The sequence below is a fragment of the Echinops telfairi genome, unplaced genomic scaffold (genome assembly GCF_000313985.2).
Source record: "Echinops telfairi isolate 266 unplaced genomic scaffold, ASM31398v2 ScPeMD7_7461;HRSCAF=8499, whole genome shotgun sequence".
NCBI lineage: Eukaryota > Metazoa > Chordata > Mammalia > Afrosoricida > Tenrecidae > Echinops > Echinops telfairi.
This window is the reverse complement of record NW_022111361.1, coordinates 1,290,258-1,308,648: the sequence shown is the minus strand read 5'-3', so window position 1 is coordinate 1,308,648 and position 18,391 is coordinate 1,290,258. Positions and strand designations below refer to the sequence as shown.

Genomic DNA, 18,391 nt, shown 5'->3' with positions numbered 1-18,391 from the left:
CACAAATGAAACATAGGAAAAGAACCACATGATCATATCAATCAGTGCAGAGAAGACATTTGATGCAATATGAAAACCAATTGTGTTTTTTTTGAAAATTGTTCCACAAAATATGAGTAGAAGGGAAATTCCTCAGCATAGTTAAGAGCATACATTTAAAACAAACAATGAAAACCAGTGGCCAACAGTAGCCTCAATGGAGAGAAAAAGAATCAAACAAGGATTCAATTCCAATTCAATATTCTGCTGTAAGTCTTAGCTAGAACTACAAAGGAAGAGGGAGAAATAAAAGACATCCAAATTGACAAGGAAGAGGTAAAATTAAGTGTTCAGGAATGCACATTCTATTCCATTTTAGCTGCATTTATTATGATCCACGTAGTCCAATGTGTTTGCATAGGTAAACATCTTTCCATTATTCCCTGGCTTCAACAAGGATCCATCGGACATCAGCAGTCGTATCCCTCACTCCACTTCCTCTTTAATCTGGCTTGAATTCCTGGCAGTTGCACATTGAAGTACAGCTGCAACCAGTTTTTAATGCTCTTCAGCAAAGTTTTAATGTGCTATTGGTGGTATTTTTCTCTAGTTTTTGCTTCTCTTGGATCACTTTTCTTTGGGATTGGGCAAAGATATGGATCTCTGCCAGAGGATTGGCCAGATAGCTATCTTCCAAATGTTTTGCATAAATGAGTGGTTCCCAAGTTACACCATTTGTTGTAACATCTCAGTTGGTGTTTCATCAATTCCTGGGCTTTTATTGTTCACCAATACCTTCAGAGCAGCTTGGAATTCTTATTTTGGTACTATCAGCTCTTGATCATTCAAGAGGGCTGAAGAAAGTTCATAGAAAAATGGAATTTAGAGATAAAGTTTTTCACAAACTTTAAATTCTCTCATATGTTACTTTCTGAACATTGACCATATGGTACAGCGACATTGTGTGTTCGCTCTCTCCATCTCTCTGTCGCTCTCTCTCAGGCTTCCTGCATTGTTCAATTGTTTGCTCATAGAATTCTCCAGTACTGCATTTCATGGTTGGAAGTTTTCCTCACTTACTTTAGTTGAAGACATGCTGAGTGTGTTCTCGTTTGGCTTTCTAATTCCAAGACTTTGTATCACATTATCATAATTTACCCTGCCTCTGAGTCAGTGTTGGAAATCTGTTCAGCTCTTGTCAGTCATCTTTCCCCCCATTCATTTTATCTGCTTGAGATAGTTAAAGTTTATTGTGCCAGCGTGGCCGGTAAACACGTGTGGGATTCACTGAGGGGTGGAAAGATAGATGGCTCGCCTTTCTAGTTCTCAGGTCTCTTGGTTTCTGATGGACGGACCAGGGTGCAGCTGCCTTAGCCAGTTCCCTGCTTCAGCAGGCAAGGCTCACTTCCTGCAAGACATCCTTGAGGAGAAGCCTCATGGACCTACCCCGATGTAGCCCTGGGTGCTGGAGCAGTAGCACATGTGGAGACCCTGCCAGCGCTGAGATGATTACACATTCACTGATTAAGTTTTCCTCCTGCAGTCGGCATCACTGCGTGTGTTTTGTGAGATGGAGGAGGACTTTGTGGATTGGTGTCGGACATATGGGTTAATGTTGGACTTGTGGGCTTGGGCAGCACTGGGTTGGGATGTTTTCTTGATGTGCACCTACCCTTTATATTAAACGCTCTCTTATGCATATGAGTTTCTGTGGATTTGTTTCTCTAATGTACCCAGACTCACACACTACTCTCTATGTTTATGAGCAAGTTTCAGAGCACCTTGTGACATCCATTTTGGTCTTTTCTTTCGACTTTGTCTTTTTAAAGATCTTTTCCTTTCTTCACATATTACATCCTGGATGCCATCCCAAAAATCATCTGGTCTTCAGGCGCTAGCATTCTATGGATCAAATGTTCTTGAAATGCTCTCTAAGTTCAAATAGGATATACTCAAGGTCGTACTTTAGCTCTTTAGTGCATCGTCACCATTTATGCGATTGAAAAATGGCATTTGCAATGAATGAGTTGCTGGTCTTTCAGAATTCTATCATACAATCTCTGATTTGATTTCTATCATGAATGTCGTAACTTCTAACTACCAATCCTTGTTTATAACTTTCTCCAACCATTAATTATCAATGTATGTTGTTTAACTGAAAACTTCAGTAAAGATCTTCAATTTCTTCATCTTTAGCCAAAAAAAACCCACTTAGTTTTTGATGTGTAAAGTTGAATAACAATCTTATTAATTGGTCTTCTTTGTAAGTGCGTGGGTATTATCTTATCACTGACACCATTGCACTTCAATATGATTCCTGAAGTGCTTTTTTAACAATTCATGGGATGCCCTTCCTCTTAAATTTCATATTCGCAGCATAGATCATAACCTGATTTTTATGATAAATGCCAGTCCACTTCAGTCCAGTAATTCCTAGGATGTTGATCTTCATGTATTCCATTTCATTTTTTATTATTTCTAATTTTCCTTGACTCATAGTTTCTACACTCCACATTCCAATTAGTAGTGAATGTTCACATCTGTTTCTTCTCTTTTGAATCATGCCCTGAAGAAAATGAAGATCGGGAAGTTTAACTCCATCCATGTCATTACGCTCACCTCTGCTTTGAGAGATTAGCTCTTCCCAGTCATACTCTGAACACATTTTGTACCGAAGGGCTCCTCTTTCTGCGCTTTATCAGATAATGCTCTCTGTCATTCAGAGGCTGTTCGCTTGTCAAATTCTTAGAAATACAGCACCAGACCTTTCTTCCCAGTCTAAATTCATTTGAAACTTATTCATCATGATATTCATATCTGAAATTCTAGACACATAGCTCCCAATATCACAGCAACACACAAGTCACCACAGTGAGACAAAGTGACAGATGAGAAGTGTGATATCTACATATGGCCGTAAAACTAGTTATTATGAGTTGTAAAACACCCGTTGACACATTAATTGACTTCATTAATATCAGACCATATGTTTATTAATCTGAATGCATGAATACAAATCCATAATTGAACAGGTAACGATTTAAATGTAGAATAGTACTCTGAGATTATATGAAGCCTGTTTTGCCTGTTTAATCAAACAGATTCTCTTATCCTCTGCCAACTTAAAATTTACAGAAACAATGATAAATTTATGAACCTCCTTTTAAGTTTGAGAGGTGCTAAGTCATCATGAAATTTATTTCAATTTATTCTATGACTTTGGAAATGTAAGTGAGAGAATATATGGTGAATGGCATGAAAGGAAAGAAGTTGATGACATGAGATGGTTTCAAAAGTTTGTAGGAAAAAATGGAATTAAAAGAGGATGGCATTCTTAAGTGACCCTTTTAAAGGCCCGTTGTATGCCATAAACTATTATATTTAAGGATTAATCAACAAGATGCTATCTAATTATTATTGTGTGTCTTTCAATTTAAGGAGATAATAGTATTTTGAAATCATATGATCAACTTTAGAATTGGTATAATACTCTTTTACTTTCCATCACCAGAGTGCTGTTGTAGTATGTCGTGTTATATAATATTTGTAGCATTTTTTTTACATTTTGGCGTATGATTTGTGCATTTTTGTTTCTATTGTATAGCATGCTTAAAATAGTATGTTGGTAGTGTGAGACTGTACTTTTATTTATGCTGTGTTTTAAAAATCGGAGCTATGTCTAAGAAAAATCCAGGATTTACATCATTAAAAAAAGAAAGAAAAGGGAAAAAATTAGCTCTTCAATGTTGTTGTTGTTGTTATTGTTGTTTTAACTCGTATTGTTGTTTTTAACTCTTAGCATTCCAAAATGTATATGGGAGCCAAGAGAGCCGCCCAGCCTCCTCACATTTTTGCAATGGCTGACTTAGGATACCAGTCTATGGTTACTTATAATTCAGATCAGGTAAGGAGAGTCCCAATCTCAGAAATTTCTCTCAGCGTCTCATGTGTCTACTGAATCTTACTCGGATAGTCTTTTGACAGTCACTTTTGTTGTTGCTGTGCAGTGCGTCGTTATTTCTGGGGAGAGTGGTGCTGGGAAGACTGAAAGTGCCCATCTTTTAGTTCAGCAGCTGACGGTGCTTGGGAAGGTACCATTTCTTTTCTCCTTTGTCCTTATAGAACTCACTAAATTCTCCACATTTAATAATATGTCGAAATAATGCAAACCACCCTTGTAATTTAAAATATAAGAATACTATGAAAATATTGTTTTAAGGATCTTCTAACTTTTCTCCATTTTATTATGGAAGGATTTCTGAATGTGGTTTTCCTCTGTTTTGAGGCTCAAAGCATTTACTGAAATCTTTCTTTGCTTTCTCTCCTTTTGTTGCTCTAACAAAGGAATCAGTTCTACTCCTGTAACGAGTTACAGTCTTGGAAACCCACAAAGGCAGCTCTATCCTGTCCTCTAAGGCTGCTCTGGGTTGTAATAGATCCAGTGGCAGTGAGCGTGGAATGGTACATATACAGTCAATGATCAATTTGAAATTGACACTAAATTCTGTTTCCAGTTGAATGTCAAAAGTACCATTTATGCTGCCACCAAAAAATAATGACCACTTAGTTCTAAATCTTACAGAATATGTACAATATTCTTATATTAACAGATACCAGAAGGTGATTAAGAGAAACCGAAGACCCAAATAAACAGAGATAAGCCACATTCATGAATTAAAAGCTTTTTCATCATTTAAGATGTCAACTCTTTAAAAATTGATACATAGAGCAATTGTAATTACCAAGAAAATTCTCAGCCGAAATCTTGTTGTGTCTGTTGTTGAACTCAATGTTGTTGCTAGGTGCCATCACGGGGGCTCCCACCCTTAGCGACCCCGTGTAAGACAGAACGCAACACTGCACTGCCCGCCCCACCTTCACAGTTGTGCCCATGCCTGAGACCAGTGTCAGTCCGTTTCCTCGAGGGCACTGCTCTTTCTCCCTCATGCTCCACTTTACCACACATGGTGTCCTGCTCGAAGGAACGGTGTCTCCTGACAGTATGCCCAAAGTACGTACGACAGAGTCATGCATCTTTGCCTCTAATGAGCACTCTTTGACCTTACTGCTTTTCAATTCAGATCCGTTTTCCCTTTTAGCAGTCTATGGTACTTTCGATATTCTTCTCCAGTATCACAATTCAAATGCATCTATTATTCTATAGTCCTCCTATTCAATGTCCAATTTTCACAGGCATTAATCCAGTTGCTATCTCTATAGATTTACTTATCCTGGATTTCATATACAGAAAACATACCAAAAAACAACAAAAATAAAACAGAAAAGTACTTCAACTGAAACGAAAGTAGAAAGTATTTGTGTTAGGCAGGGTTCTCTAGAGAAACAAAACCAGGACACTTATGATTATACCCTGTTTCCCCGAAAATAAGCCAGTGTCATATTAATTTTTGCTCCCAAGGATGCGCTAGGTCTTATTTTCAGGGGATGTTTTATTTTTCCATGAAGAAGAATACAGTATACATTTATTGTTTATTGGTTTATTAAAAGAGAGCCCTCACTTCCTGTCTGCTCTGGCTGCACTGTGGCGCCCGCTGCTACAGTACAGAGTCCAGAGTTATGGTAGCTTCGGGGGGACTTATTTTCAGGGAAGTCTTATTTTCGGGGGATGCCTTATATTTCAGTGAGAGGCAAAACTGTAAGTAGGTCTTATTTTCAGGGGATGTCTTACTTTCGGGGAAACGTGTGTGTGTGTGTGTGTGTGTGTGTGTGTGTGTGTGTGTGTGTAGAGAGAGAGATATAATGGATCAGTGTGGTGTTTACATAATCTGTTGTCAATTTGGGACTGAAGAGTGAAGGGATGGAGTTTACCTGTCAATCAGGTTGCAGCTTGATGACCTCATTTGAAGACACTAAGGAGATAAATAGCTCTTTGGAGGCGAGACACTCATTCCCTGTGAAACATTTCTGATGAGAAGTCACATGAAGCTGATGCAGCCAGAGCCCTGGGAGTTAGAGGAGCCAGGTGGAGACCCCTGCTAGCCCCAAGATGCTTACAACACCACTGGATCCACAAGACTTCCCACCCACTGGCATGTGATCTTCCTGTATTCAGTGTCATTGCATGTGTTTTGTGAGTCTGAAGAGGACTTTATAGATTGGTATCAGACATATGGGCTAATATCAGACTTATGGACTTGATCTGGACTGGGCTGGGATGTTTTCTCAATATTCAATTGCTCTTGTCTATAAAGCTCTTTCTTATACACATGAGTGTCTATGAATTTGTTTCTCTAGTCTACCCAGACTAACACAATCGGCTTATATAGCACGAAGGAATATAACAACGAATTAGTTCAGACAGCAGTACAGGGGCTCATTTCAACTCTCTTCCATGGAACACGTAATATACTGGAAAGTCTTTCAACCCACAGGGCTGCAGAGTCCAAGGTCAAGGAAGCAGGCAGTTGAGTCTTCCCTGGGACAATGCAGGCAGAGTCTGCCCACAGGCAACAAACAGTAGGGCCAGTCACCAACAGTCAGCAGCTCAGGAGCTTAGCAAAGCAGACCCACATGGGATATCACAGCCAAGCAATGCAAGATAACAGGATCCACCAGCCTCAAGCGATGTACCCACCAGCAGCATGGCAGAGCTGGTCTTGAAGGAACCTCAAGCTCTAGTGACAGAATTCACAAGTTGGCTTGTCCCACACATAGTGTAGCTCACAAGCTGAGGCAGAGAACTAGCTAAAGCAACTACACGCTGGTCCAATCACCTGAGAGCAAGAGAAAGAGGAGTAAGCCTTACCAAGCCATTTATCTCTTTGCCCTCCAATCAAACTGTGACCTGATTAACTCCACTTATTCCTATTGGCCAGGTTGGCACAATAAGCCTACGTATTACAGTATTAAAAACTGGAACAAAATTTAAATAGATCAAAAACCAGAGATCAAATGATAAGGTGTTAAAATTGTAACCTAACTGCCTCTGCAATAATCCACTTTCCAATGCACGCTGCATCTTAACAAGCCTGTTCCCATCCCTGGACTGTGGCCAGGGGGGTTCACTGGAAGCTTGCTTATCCGAGTGCATTTCCACCACTAAAGAAAAGGTACTTGACGCGGGTTCCACTGCTCCAGTCCACTCTTCCAAGTTGCACTCCTTTTTCACGGTCATGTCTTTCCCTCTACTTATGAATTCACAGAGTGTCCTTACTTGCTTCGTTTTGGGTTCAGTAGTTCCTGAGGACAGGCAGGAAATGATTCTAGGGAGCATTTGGATGGAAGTGTGGACAGGTAGGGGAGGGACACCAAAGCCAGAAGTGTGTCTCGGTCTAGATAGACCCCTTTTAAACTGTGTGCTTATAAACCAGGCATATTTGAGTGAAAAACAAGTGTTGAGTATCTCTTTGGCCCTCTTTGTGAAAGCAAGTGTGTAAATGCATATATGAAAAAGGGGGAAAAAATTAGGTTGTAATATTTGACAATATACTAGACATACACTCTCATGCTTTTTCATATAAAATACTTATCGAGGGAAGGTTTATTTTTTCCCTGTACAAAATGAATTTTTCATATATACTTTCTATATTACTTGATATTTTCTCTTTAGGCTAATAATAGAACACTTCAAGAGAAGATTTTACAAGTGAACAATTTAGTGGAAGCCTTTGGCAATGCTTGCACGATTATCAATGACAATTCCAGCAGATTTGGAAAATACTTAGAAATGAAGTTCACCTCTTCTGGAGCTGTAGTGGGAGCGCAGATTTCTGAGTACCTTCTAGAGAAATCTCGAGTTACCCACCAAGCTGTGTAAGTTTCTGTCAAATCTCTCCTTTGCCAAGGTAATGCTTCTATTTGAAGTATAAAATGTCTAATCATTCAACAAAAGTTGGTTGATGCCTACTGTGTTCAAGGCAGTAAATATTACAAATGAACCCCTGAGCACTATCTTACTCTCAAGTATGTTGTATCCAGTAGGAAAATGAAAACAGAAAAAGTTGTTACTAAGTTAATCCAACTCATGGTGATCCCATGTGCATCAGAGTAAGTGTGCTCAACTGATTTTTCAGTGGCTGATGCTTTAGAAGTAAATCACATGGGCTTTTTCTGAGGTACCGGTGAATGAGTTTGAACCTCCAGTTTCTCAGTTGTAACCAAGTATGGTAACTGGTTTGGACCAAAGGAGTTAAATAATTTTTTAAGTATCATAGCAGATAGGAAACCTAAGCTCATGATCAGGGTATTAACAAGATAAATTAGAGTTGAGTTCAAAAGTAAGGGAGATTGTTGTCTCGGGATATATAACACTCATATGAAATAACAGGGATATATATTCTTTGAATGCTTGAAGATACAATGAGGTTGCACAAAGTTGGTGGATGAATGAAAGATGACAATTTTTTCATGATTTTTGTAAAGCCCCTTGGTATAGACTCTCATATCAATTCCGTTCTTCCTATATTTATATGCAGAAAACCAAATAAGACATTCAGGAGTAGGCTTTATTGCAGTGCCCTTGTTATTGCTGACTGATTTAAGCCATTAGTAACATTTGACGATTGAGTGTTAGATAGGTTGACTGCATTCCTTTTGACATTTTGTAGCTTGTCCCCCGTCTTAATGATTGTCCCCCGTCTTAATGATTCCAAAACACCTTGGCTATTCTGATGAATATAAGGAAACTGTAGTCTCAATTTGATTTTGTTTTCCTTGTTGGTTATATTTGGGGGGTGGGGGTTGAGGGGGTGGGAAGACATGGCAACTTAGAATCTTTTGTTTTTCTCATACGGAAGGCACCAACATTTTCAATAACTTTTTATTCCATTTTTGACTTCAACTCTTTGAAGCCCGGTTGTATGCTAAGCACAGTGCAGTTGGATGCAATAAACTCGCGGGACAATGCGTTCTTGGTGGATGTTGCCCGTGGTTATTTAGTTTTATTCAAAGCCCGCTGCCGTTGGGTGAGTTCCACCTCATAGCCGCCGGAAGCCTATGGAATTCCAAGGCTGTAAAACTTGGTGGGACCAGAAAGCCTCATTTTCTCCTGCAAAACTGCTGGTGGTTTTGAACTGCTAACTTTGTAAATAGCAGTCCAACTCGCCACAGCCACTTCTCCACCAGGGCTCCTTTGATTACTTAGTATGAGTGCCTTCAAACCTGCTATCACACAGTTCATAAATAAACTATCGATGTAAGTTGCCTGGAATTTAGTTCCTGAGCTCAGCGCTTGGTATAGAAAACTATCCTTTGTTACTAAATCCTGAGTATATAAGAAATGATTATTAGACTAAGGTGGTTTGGAATCTTGGTTCCATGATACATGGAGCCATCTTCGGTTATATATTTAAACTTTACAGACACTTATAGGACCTTAGTTCTGTAACTTTCTAGGTGTGGGATTTGTAACAAGCATACTTAAGTTCTCTGTGCCTCAGTTGTCTGTCTTTAAAATGAAAAATAACAATTCCACGTAACCTTATAGTCATTAAAATATAAATAATACAAAGTGTATAGTAAGAACTCTGTAAGTTTAAGCCACACGCGGGTGATGTCCTGAGCCTGGGCCGAGTTTGGCACCCAGGTGTACCTCCCACCTGGCTCAGCAGTTTCAGATGCGCATGCTCGGTTTGGGGTCCTCATAGGTGTCATCGCCTGATGTCTTTCCAGCCTCCTCCATGGGGGCCTTTGCAGCCAAAGGAGGGGAACCTCCCTGTCCCTAAGCTAGCTACCTAACTGTTCCGTTTGTAACCATAGAAATAATCGTATTCATTTATCGAAAGGGTGCAATCAGGATTATATTTAAGGCATACTATGAACTAAGCAAGCTTTTTTCCCAGCTGATCTAAGATAACTATTCTAGTTTTACAGCATTGCTTATTGGAAGGTGGAAAAAGGCATTCCGCATCCTATATTCACAATCATGTTGAAATACAAATTAGTTATAACTTAAGGATAGATGTCTTATAAAGAAATTAGTTTTCCATTTCTTACATCTATTTTTTTTAATTTCTTTTACTTGATTGCAACTAGAGTTTAAAATTCTAAGAAACTTAAAGTTGTATGTTTTCAAATTAAATTTGAATTTTTAAATTTTGTAATCATTGCAAATAAACATACTAGCTGCAGAAGAGAAGAATTTTAGAGGGATATTTTCCATTGTAAATGTAAAGAGTCTATGTGACTGAAGGACCTACAGAGACAAGAGCAAGTTCAGAAGCGTTTAACTGAAAGGACTATTTGTAAGAGTAGACAATAAATACCAGTCATGGATAGTGAAACTCCTGCAGGCTATCAAGGGTGATAAACCATTATTACTTCTAGGCCTGGAGGACAAAGATAAGAAATAGCTCTACAGAGCCTGGGAGAGGGGTCACTGTCAAGAGCCCTCGCCTTAAAGGAATGCAACACTATTTGGAAGAGAGAAAATGATAAATACCCCAACCTCTCTCTTTTCTTTTCTTCCAGTCCCTTCCCTTTCTATTCTACCCTATTGGTGGAACCCAACTAGAAGTGAGAGGTAACATGGTCGCTCAGCTATCGCAGTCTGTAGGGCTAGCCATTGGGTCACAAAACAAAACATCCAAGGGGGTGGAGAAGCAGGGCAGATCTTTTTTTTTTAATGAACTTACCCCTTTTTTTAGAAGAGTAAGTTCTTTGCCACTCTTCCTGCTACTGTTCATATTCTCGCATTAGAATCTTTGAATGCATGTATTTCTATATTACCTTTCCAATAGTGGGTCTATATTATAACTTTGGCTAAATCAAATCTCTGTCTGCATGATCTAAAACACTCACTGCCATCAAGTCACTTCTGACTCTTAGTGACCCTATCGGACAGCATAGGGTGCCCATTTTCATCTCCAAGGCTGTAAGTCTTTACAGAAGGAGAAGGCTTCCTCCTACTCCCAGGGAAGTGTTAGTGGATTCAAACTTATGACCTTGTTAGCAGCCCAGCACATAACCCAGGACACCACCTAGCTCCTCTGTCGACATGCAGGTGATGGTTTTAAAGAAGCTATGTTAAAGAGCGGCTGCTTAAGCTCAAGAAGAAAATGATCATCTTGAAGTCATTGCTAGATAATTCTCATAAATACAAAATAGACTTATTTCCAAACTACAGTTTGGTGCTCTTAATGCAGTTTAGTTCACTAAGCATTTATTGCATGCCCAGCACTTTCATAGACTTCATAGGAACTATTAAAAGAAGTGACAGATACAGTGTTATCTATTGTGAAGTAAATAGCACTGCTTAAGCAGCTACAGTATGACAGGCACTGTGCTTAGCATTTGATACCATTATTGCTCTTCATTCTAATAGTTATACATTGAGAAGGATATTGTTGTTTATTCTGTACACATAGAAAAGGAAGAAGGGACTTCTGGTGAGCTTGCCTGGTCTCTCTTTCTGACCCTGGAGCTCCTTGTTTGTCCATGTGTATCTGTTTATCCAACCATCTGTTCAACTGAGAAAGGGTTCTTGTGTGTTACTATGTGGCGATGTCCTTGTTAGCAAGCAGCCTACAATCTACTGGAGAGCCTTTCAGACCTGCACACCGAGCTTTCTGACCCACTGAGGGCTTCCCGTGTCTCCGGCAATGAAGAAATTAGTTCATCTGCTAAGAGTGAACAGATAGATGGCAGAGGAGGAAAATTAAGGAGCATGGATATCTAGGAAATAGTCTAGGACGAGGGAGCTATTACCAAAACAATTTTTTTATTATTTAACTAGTAGCACTATTTAAGGAATACCCCATATGGCCTTAAGAATGCAAAGTTGGGTTTCGAAGCCTCGTGGCTTATTACTGAAAGATGTAGCAGATGGGTTAAGCCTCACCTTTGTGATGGCTTTGTTACAGGTGCGAGGGTGCTGGAATCCTTGGCTGCATAGATGATTCCCAGGCCGCAGGGTGGATAAACTCACAAGAGAGCCCAAGGGCCCTTTATGCAAAGAGAATGAGAGCGGCATTAGAAGTCTATGAAGAAGTATTAGAAGCTTCACAACTGGAATAGGGTCAGAATCCTTGAATCCCATATGCTAACTTGCTGTGGGTGTCAGTGGGTGGTGCAAAGGGTTAACACACTTTGCTGCTAACAAAAGCCAAGGTTGGAGGTGCTAGTCCACCCAGAGAAGAAAGCCATGACCATTTACTTCCAGAAACTCACCCGTTGAAACTTCTGAGGGACACAGCTCTACTCTGACAGACATGCAACGTCCATGGTTTGGAATCAACAGAAACTGATGTTGATCAACCTGCTGAACCCTTGCACTTATCACCAGTGGTTCTGATGTAAGAGGTCCTGGTCCTGTAAGCTTGTATGGCCCGTTATGGTGCTCCCTCTTCTTAAGGGAAGAAATTTGATTACAACTCCAGGAATACAAGAGGCAGGCAATCTTTGAAAGTACCTTTTGTTCTTTTTCCTTTAACTGGGATTGTTGACCCACCGAAGGTCAGTAGGTAGATGTACTAAAGCTCAAAGAACATTGAAAAGGCCATCAGTGATGTGAGAGCTTCCATCTTGATGTGGTATAAATGAAAGAGCACAGAATTCCTGAGGAGAGTTTGAGAGATTCCAACACCACTTGCAGAAGGGTACAGACCTAGTTGGAGCTTAAGCTGAGAAACAATAACTTCGCATTTTGGTATTTGGGTTTCATCAAATTTCTATGATTTTGTAGCAGTATTTTTACATAACTTCATAAACCTCTGATTGTCTTTTCACTTTCCATGTATAAATAGTTGTCAAGTTGTATAGCGTTGCCCTGTATCATAGCTGTTCCACATAACCTCTGTTTTCTTCTTCTATTTATCTCAAATCCTTATTACCTGTGACCCAGACACCTGGAAGATTTGAATTTCCTAAACATGTGAGCTCCCTTTCAGAGCCTAGTGGCACTTTGCCCTCCCAAACTCAGGGGAGTCTCTCGGTTCAGAATGAAAGCAATAGCACTTACACGTTTACCGTTCAAAAATGTGTCCTTTTCTTTAAAATCTAAAAGAGTTAAAGACAAAGATCTGTTCATCACTTTATCAAGTCCTGTGCCTTCAAATTAAACATTTTGTTTGTTACATTTCAGAATAAATAGAATGACTTAAATACGTGGTTGTGGCCCATGTATTAAACCTAAGCAGCAGCATTTTCAGCTTACACGAATTGTGTGATGGAGCACTTAGTAATCTTCTTGTACCAAAGCTAAAACGTACAAAATCAGCTACTGATACCCTCCACCTCCAGACATCTTTTACTGAATCACTGCGAAAGGGAACTAAGGACAACATTTCCGTACACGGTATCTAACTTTCTGGAGCTGTTTAACATAGATGAATCACCCAAAATTATTGCCCTGAGATAATCTCTAAACCTTAAACCCAAACTACTCCCTGAAGTCTTCTTTAAACCAAACAATAGTTTACATTATTTAAAAAAGGTTTGCCTTGGGCATTGTACTCTTTTTAAGGACCATCTAGCTATATGGGACTAAATTGACAGCAACAATTTACAACGTTAGGTAGGTATATGGAGGAGCAATTCAGGTAAAATTGTACAAGGTGAAAATTGTAACCTACACTTAAAAATTATTGAATGATTGTGTATTCTGCTGTGTACATTTTCAACAACAAATAAAATATGTCATTTTGAAACATCATAAAAGCTCTCCTGGCTTAGTAACATTATTCTAGCTAGAAAAAGCTGCCTTTGCCAAATAGATATTCCTATAGTGAAATGTTTTTCAATGGCTCCCATAGCTTACTGATTAAAGTTTGTGTGTTAGTCTGGGTAGACTAGAAAAACAAATCCATGGACACACATATGTGTATAAGAAAGAGATTTATGTACAAGAGCAATTGAACATTGAGAAAACATCCCAACCCAGTCCAGATCAAGTCCATAAGTTCGATATTAGCCCATATGTCTGATACCCATCCTTAAAGTCCTCTTCAGACTCATAAAACACATGCAATGAAGCCAAATGCAGGCTGATCACAAGCCAGTGGGTAGGAAGTCTTTGGGTCCAGTGGCGCTGTAAGCATCTCAGAGCTGGCAGGGGTCTCTCTGTCGCATCTCCGGCTTCTGAGGTCTGGTTGCGTCCATGTAGCGTGTCTTCTGCAATGTCTCCCAGGAAGTAGCAGAGAGAGAGAGACCAGTGTCTTCTGCCTCCAAGGAGGAAGTACCAGATTTCCCAGAATTCTCAGGAGAAGGCCATGCCCACACGGAAGTCCCATGGGCTATCTCCAGATTGACAGCCTGGATTCCACCCCTACAGTCTTACTCCTTACATTGACACCACAATGGGTGACGACCACAGGTTGTAAAGGGATGATGAAAGAGAGAGAGCAGGAAAAGCTAGCAGATGCCTGGAGTCCTCCGCTGGGGAGACTGGTAAGGGAGAGAAGAGCCCTGAGCAGAGCTGGAGGAATGACAAGGGCAAGGTTGTTCAGTAACAATCTAGTACCTTCTGCACCATGCCCTGTGATAGCATCAGGGTATTGGTGGTTCTGTGGTACGATTCTTTCCTTCCATATGAGAGACCTGGCTTAATTCTGGCCAAGGTATTTCATGTGCACCCCAGAGTATGGGTTTGCAATGATACTTTAGCTTCCAGAGTAAAATGGACTTGTAAGAAAGGCTGACAATCAGCCAATGAAACCGTACTGGTCACAGTGCTCCCACCTACCGATCATGTGTGGTGTTGGTAAAGGACTGGCCTGCACTTCCCTGAGTTGTTCACAGGCTTGCCGTTCGCTGGAGGCTAACAACAGCAAGATGGTAGCATCCAAAGGGCCGTGATGTCCAGGAGCCTTGTAGTAGCTGAAAGAGGAAGGAAGTAAAAAGAAATGAAGAGAACAAAGCCCCAGGTATAATGAGTTTTACGACTGGGGGAAGAACCCTCTCCTGCTTCAACCTCAGCCCATCTGTGTTTAGGAATAATGGGATGATATTCCCAGACGTACGGAGGGTCATGGTGGGCACGGGGCATGTCGTGAGGGATGAGAAGGGGAATCGCACCATCAGACGCAGCCTCGCGTGTCCCGAATAGCAACCAGGGTCTCCAAGAATGACAACCAAGTTGGGCTGAACGGGTCAGTGAAGACAGGCAGCACAGGGCAGGATGCTGCAGCTGAGAACTGACTGATCCCCAGAGAAGTTTTGCTTCATTCTGGAAACCCACGGCAGCAAAAATAGAGCATCAGGAGAGGGGAGAGAAAGAGGGCCTGCCGTTCCAGCTCTTCCAAAGCCAGAGACGCCTGCTGTTGGGACCCACACTCCTTGAATTGAATCATTCCAGAGTGCTGGGTCTGGCAAAGACGTCCTGCAGACAATCGTGGGGCAGGGGGTTGAGACTGTTAAGAATCTCTCCACACTCAAGTGAGAGAACTAGAGAAAGCCAATGTAAACCTTTGGGTTCAAAACGTGTACTTGGAAGTCACGAGGAAACTGATTTGAATCCAATTCGTCCACCAGCGCGGTGGCCCTGGCTGAGATTGGTAACCCTGTTGGGCTGTAGTTTCCGGGTATGTAGAACAGGGAATGTAGGCTGACCCCGAGGGCGTATGTTCGGTACCTGGAACTTAGACCCTCCTGTCATACAACATACACAACGTGTTGCTCTTCCTCTCTGCTCCCAGTAACATGTAAACTCCAAAATGGTCGGCATTTTTGGCCTCTTTTGCTCCTGCTCCTATGGGTAATATTGAAAACAATGGCTGGCGGTGGCTCACAGATATTCATTCGTTAAATGATTCATATGAAGCGCCTGAATTTAGTGATCATGGTTGTTGATAATTAGGACAGTAGTAACAACATAGAAAGTCTAAATCGACTATTCAGGGGAGCCCACATTGGTGCTCACGGCTTTTGTAATTGTTCTTTTAATAGTTATGTCATATATAACTTTAAAATAATAAATATTCTAACTAACCACCTTACTGAAAATGTCTTATCTTTTTCAGTGGAGAAAAAAATTTTCATGTTTTTTACTACGTCTATGCTGGCTTGGCTGAAAAGAAGAAACTAGCCCATTATAAGTTACCTGAAAATAAGCCTCCCAGGTAGCCCAACAAGATGTACTTTTATAAGTTATTCTTTCCACAGAATTTGAGATTTTTATCCTGCCTTTCATTTTTTTTAATTCAGGTACCTACAAAATGACCACCTCAGGACAGTGCAGGACATGATGAATAATCGTTTTTATAAATCCCAATATGAGTTAATAGAACAGTGTTTCAAAGTCATCGGCTTTACAATGGAGGTAAGCATGACATACTTGGATCTTCTTTATGACAGATGTGTTGTCATCACAAATCCAAAGACGTAGCATTTATTGAGTATTAATATGGGCTGGGCATTGTACTAAGTATTTTACATGGGTCATCTCATGTGTTTACTGGAATGACTCTATGTTATAGCAAGAATTATAATATTTGCTCTGTAGATGTGGAAACAGTGGCCTTTAAGTATAACCCCAAAACTACTTCAATCAAGTTAATTCCAACTTCTAGTGCATTTATTACAGTTTCAGAGACTTTAATTCTATCCAAGAGTGGATAGCCTCATGTTTCTCCCACATTAATAAGATTTGATTTTGCTCTTAATCTCTTTTTTTACATATACTTACATCTCTCATATATATACAGTTTCACATAAATATGATCATATTACATGTTGTTTTCTGGTGCCCTCTCTTTAAAACACAGCAGCATCATTAAGATATAATTCACGTGATGTATAATTCACCTGCTTAAAGTACACCAGTATATGGTCTCTAGTATCTTCACTAGTCTGTGGTTACAGGGAGGTCACTGGAGGTTTAGTCCATGTGTGGAGCCTGCAAATGGATTTGGGGCTCCCACTGTCATCATAGACTTCCCCAAACTGGGTATGCATAATTTCAGTTCTGATGCCATTCCCTCTCTCAGTTTTGGAATTTATCATTCACAATCCTTAGATCACACAGGCTGGTGTGCTTCTTCTGTGTGGACCCAGTTGATGCCTCACTGAGATGGCTGCTTGTTCCAAGACAAGACTTTAAGACCCCAGATGCTGTTTTTTCTGATAGCTGGGCATCATCTAATTGCTCTGCAATACGTTGCTATAGCACCCATCTTGTCAATGATCTGTTTCTGAAGACAAGTTTCAAGCAGGGCTATGTCATAATAACTAATTTTTCTCAGATCTGGGCTAGAATTAAGCGTGAACGCAAAATCCATTAAAAACCTGGAGATGCTTAAAGCATAGGCCAAACCTTGGTCGCAGGTGAATGTTGCAGTTGTAACGTTCCCTTTGGACTGGGACCTGTGTTGGATGCGAGTCAGTTCCAACTCATGGGGGTCTGATGTTTGTCAGAGTAGAATTGTGCTTCGCAGATTTTTTTCAGTGACTAGTCTTACAGTAGCAGACCACCAGGCCTTTCTTCTGAGGCACATCTTAGTGGACTCCAAGCTCCGTCATTTTTATTAACAACAAGAATGGCAACCAACTGCACCTCCTGGGGACTCCGGGAGAAGTTAGTTTGGATTTCAGGGCATCCTTGAAACTGGAAAGGAATGTGTGCGCTTCCTGTAACCAGGACGGGGCTCCTTTGTTCTTTTCCCCGTGTTTTGTCATCAGAAAGGCTGATCGCTTCTTACCAATGGACTCCCCCAGAGACGGTTACTCTAGAAGCAGGGAATCATTGATAATTGGTTTGTTTACTTTTAAGTCCTACTCATTAGAGGCAATGTTTCACTTATATGTGGCTCAGCTACTTTCTCGTGCTTGGTAGAGCACTGTTAGGTAACATTAAAATGTACCCAGCCTTGCAGTCTGCATCTGTTGGCAAATATAATTCATTTATTTGAAACTGTAAATCCCAAAGTTAGTCATACTCAATGTTTATTGAGCATCCAAACATACAGCTTCAGTTTTCCTCCCTTTCTCCCCTTATTTCAGGTCTTCTAATCATAAACAAAAATTGCCGATATAAGAGGCCATGTGTGAAAGACAAGGAAAGTGGTTGGTGATTTCCTAGCTACTACCTTGCATTGCCCTGGATAAGGGAAAATAGACCATCTCTTCTGGAGCTGCTAAACAGCTCAGTATTGTGCAATAATGTGTAGCCCGGTTCAAGGTGACAGCCCTGGGAGGTGGTGGGCTCCCATCTAAGCAAAGAGCCCTGAAAGCTGACAGTGCAGACAACTCCGGCTGGAGGCTCTAGGAGGAACTTCAGGGAGAGCTTTCTTTCTTTTCAATCCCATTTCCCCAGATGTTTTTCACACTACCGTGTGCTCTTTCTCAGTAGTCCCTGTGTGGGACAAATGGTGAATATGTTCAGTTGCTAATCAAAATACCGGGTGATCTGCTTCTGAAAAATCAGCCGTGTAAAAACCTATGACCCAAACCCCATCTGTAGGCAACTGGACACTCCCTTACAGAAGAGCCGCGGGGAGGGGACAGGCCAGTCAGGGTGCAG

At 40.7% G+C, this 18,391-nt stretch overlaps 1 protein-coding gene across 1 annotated transcript in view; it reads left to right on the top strand.

The window, feature by feature from the left end:
* Window positions 1-18,391, top strand: part of MYO3A (myosin IIIA) — a 247,253-nt gene that overhangs the window by 111,584 nt on the left and 117,278 nt on the right. Inside the window, exons 11-15 of the mRNA XM_004716113.2 lie at window positions 3,779-3,883; window positions 3,987-4,070; window positions 7,550-7,752; window positions 15,894-15,992; window positions 16,078-16,192. Of these exons, the coding sequence (XP_004716170.1) occupies window positions 3,779-3,883; window positions 3,987-4,070; window positions 7,550-7,752; window positions 15,894-15,992; window positions 16,078-16,192 (606 nt within the window). The remainder of the gene's footprint in view (window positions 1-3,778; window positions 3,884-3,986; window positions 4,071-7,549; window positions 7,753-15,893; window positions 15,993-16,077; window positions 16,193-18,391) is intronic.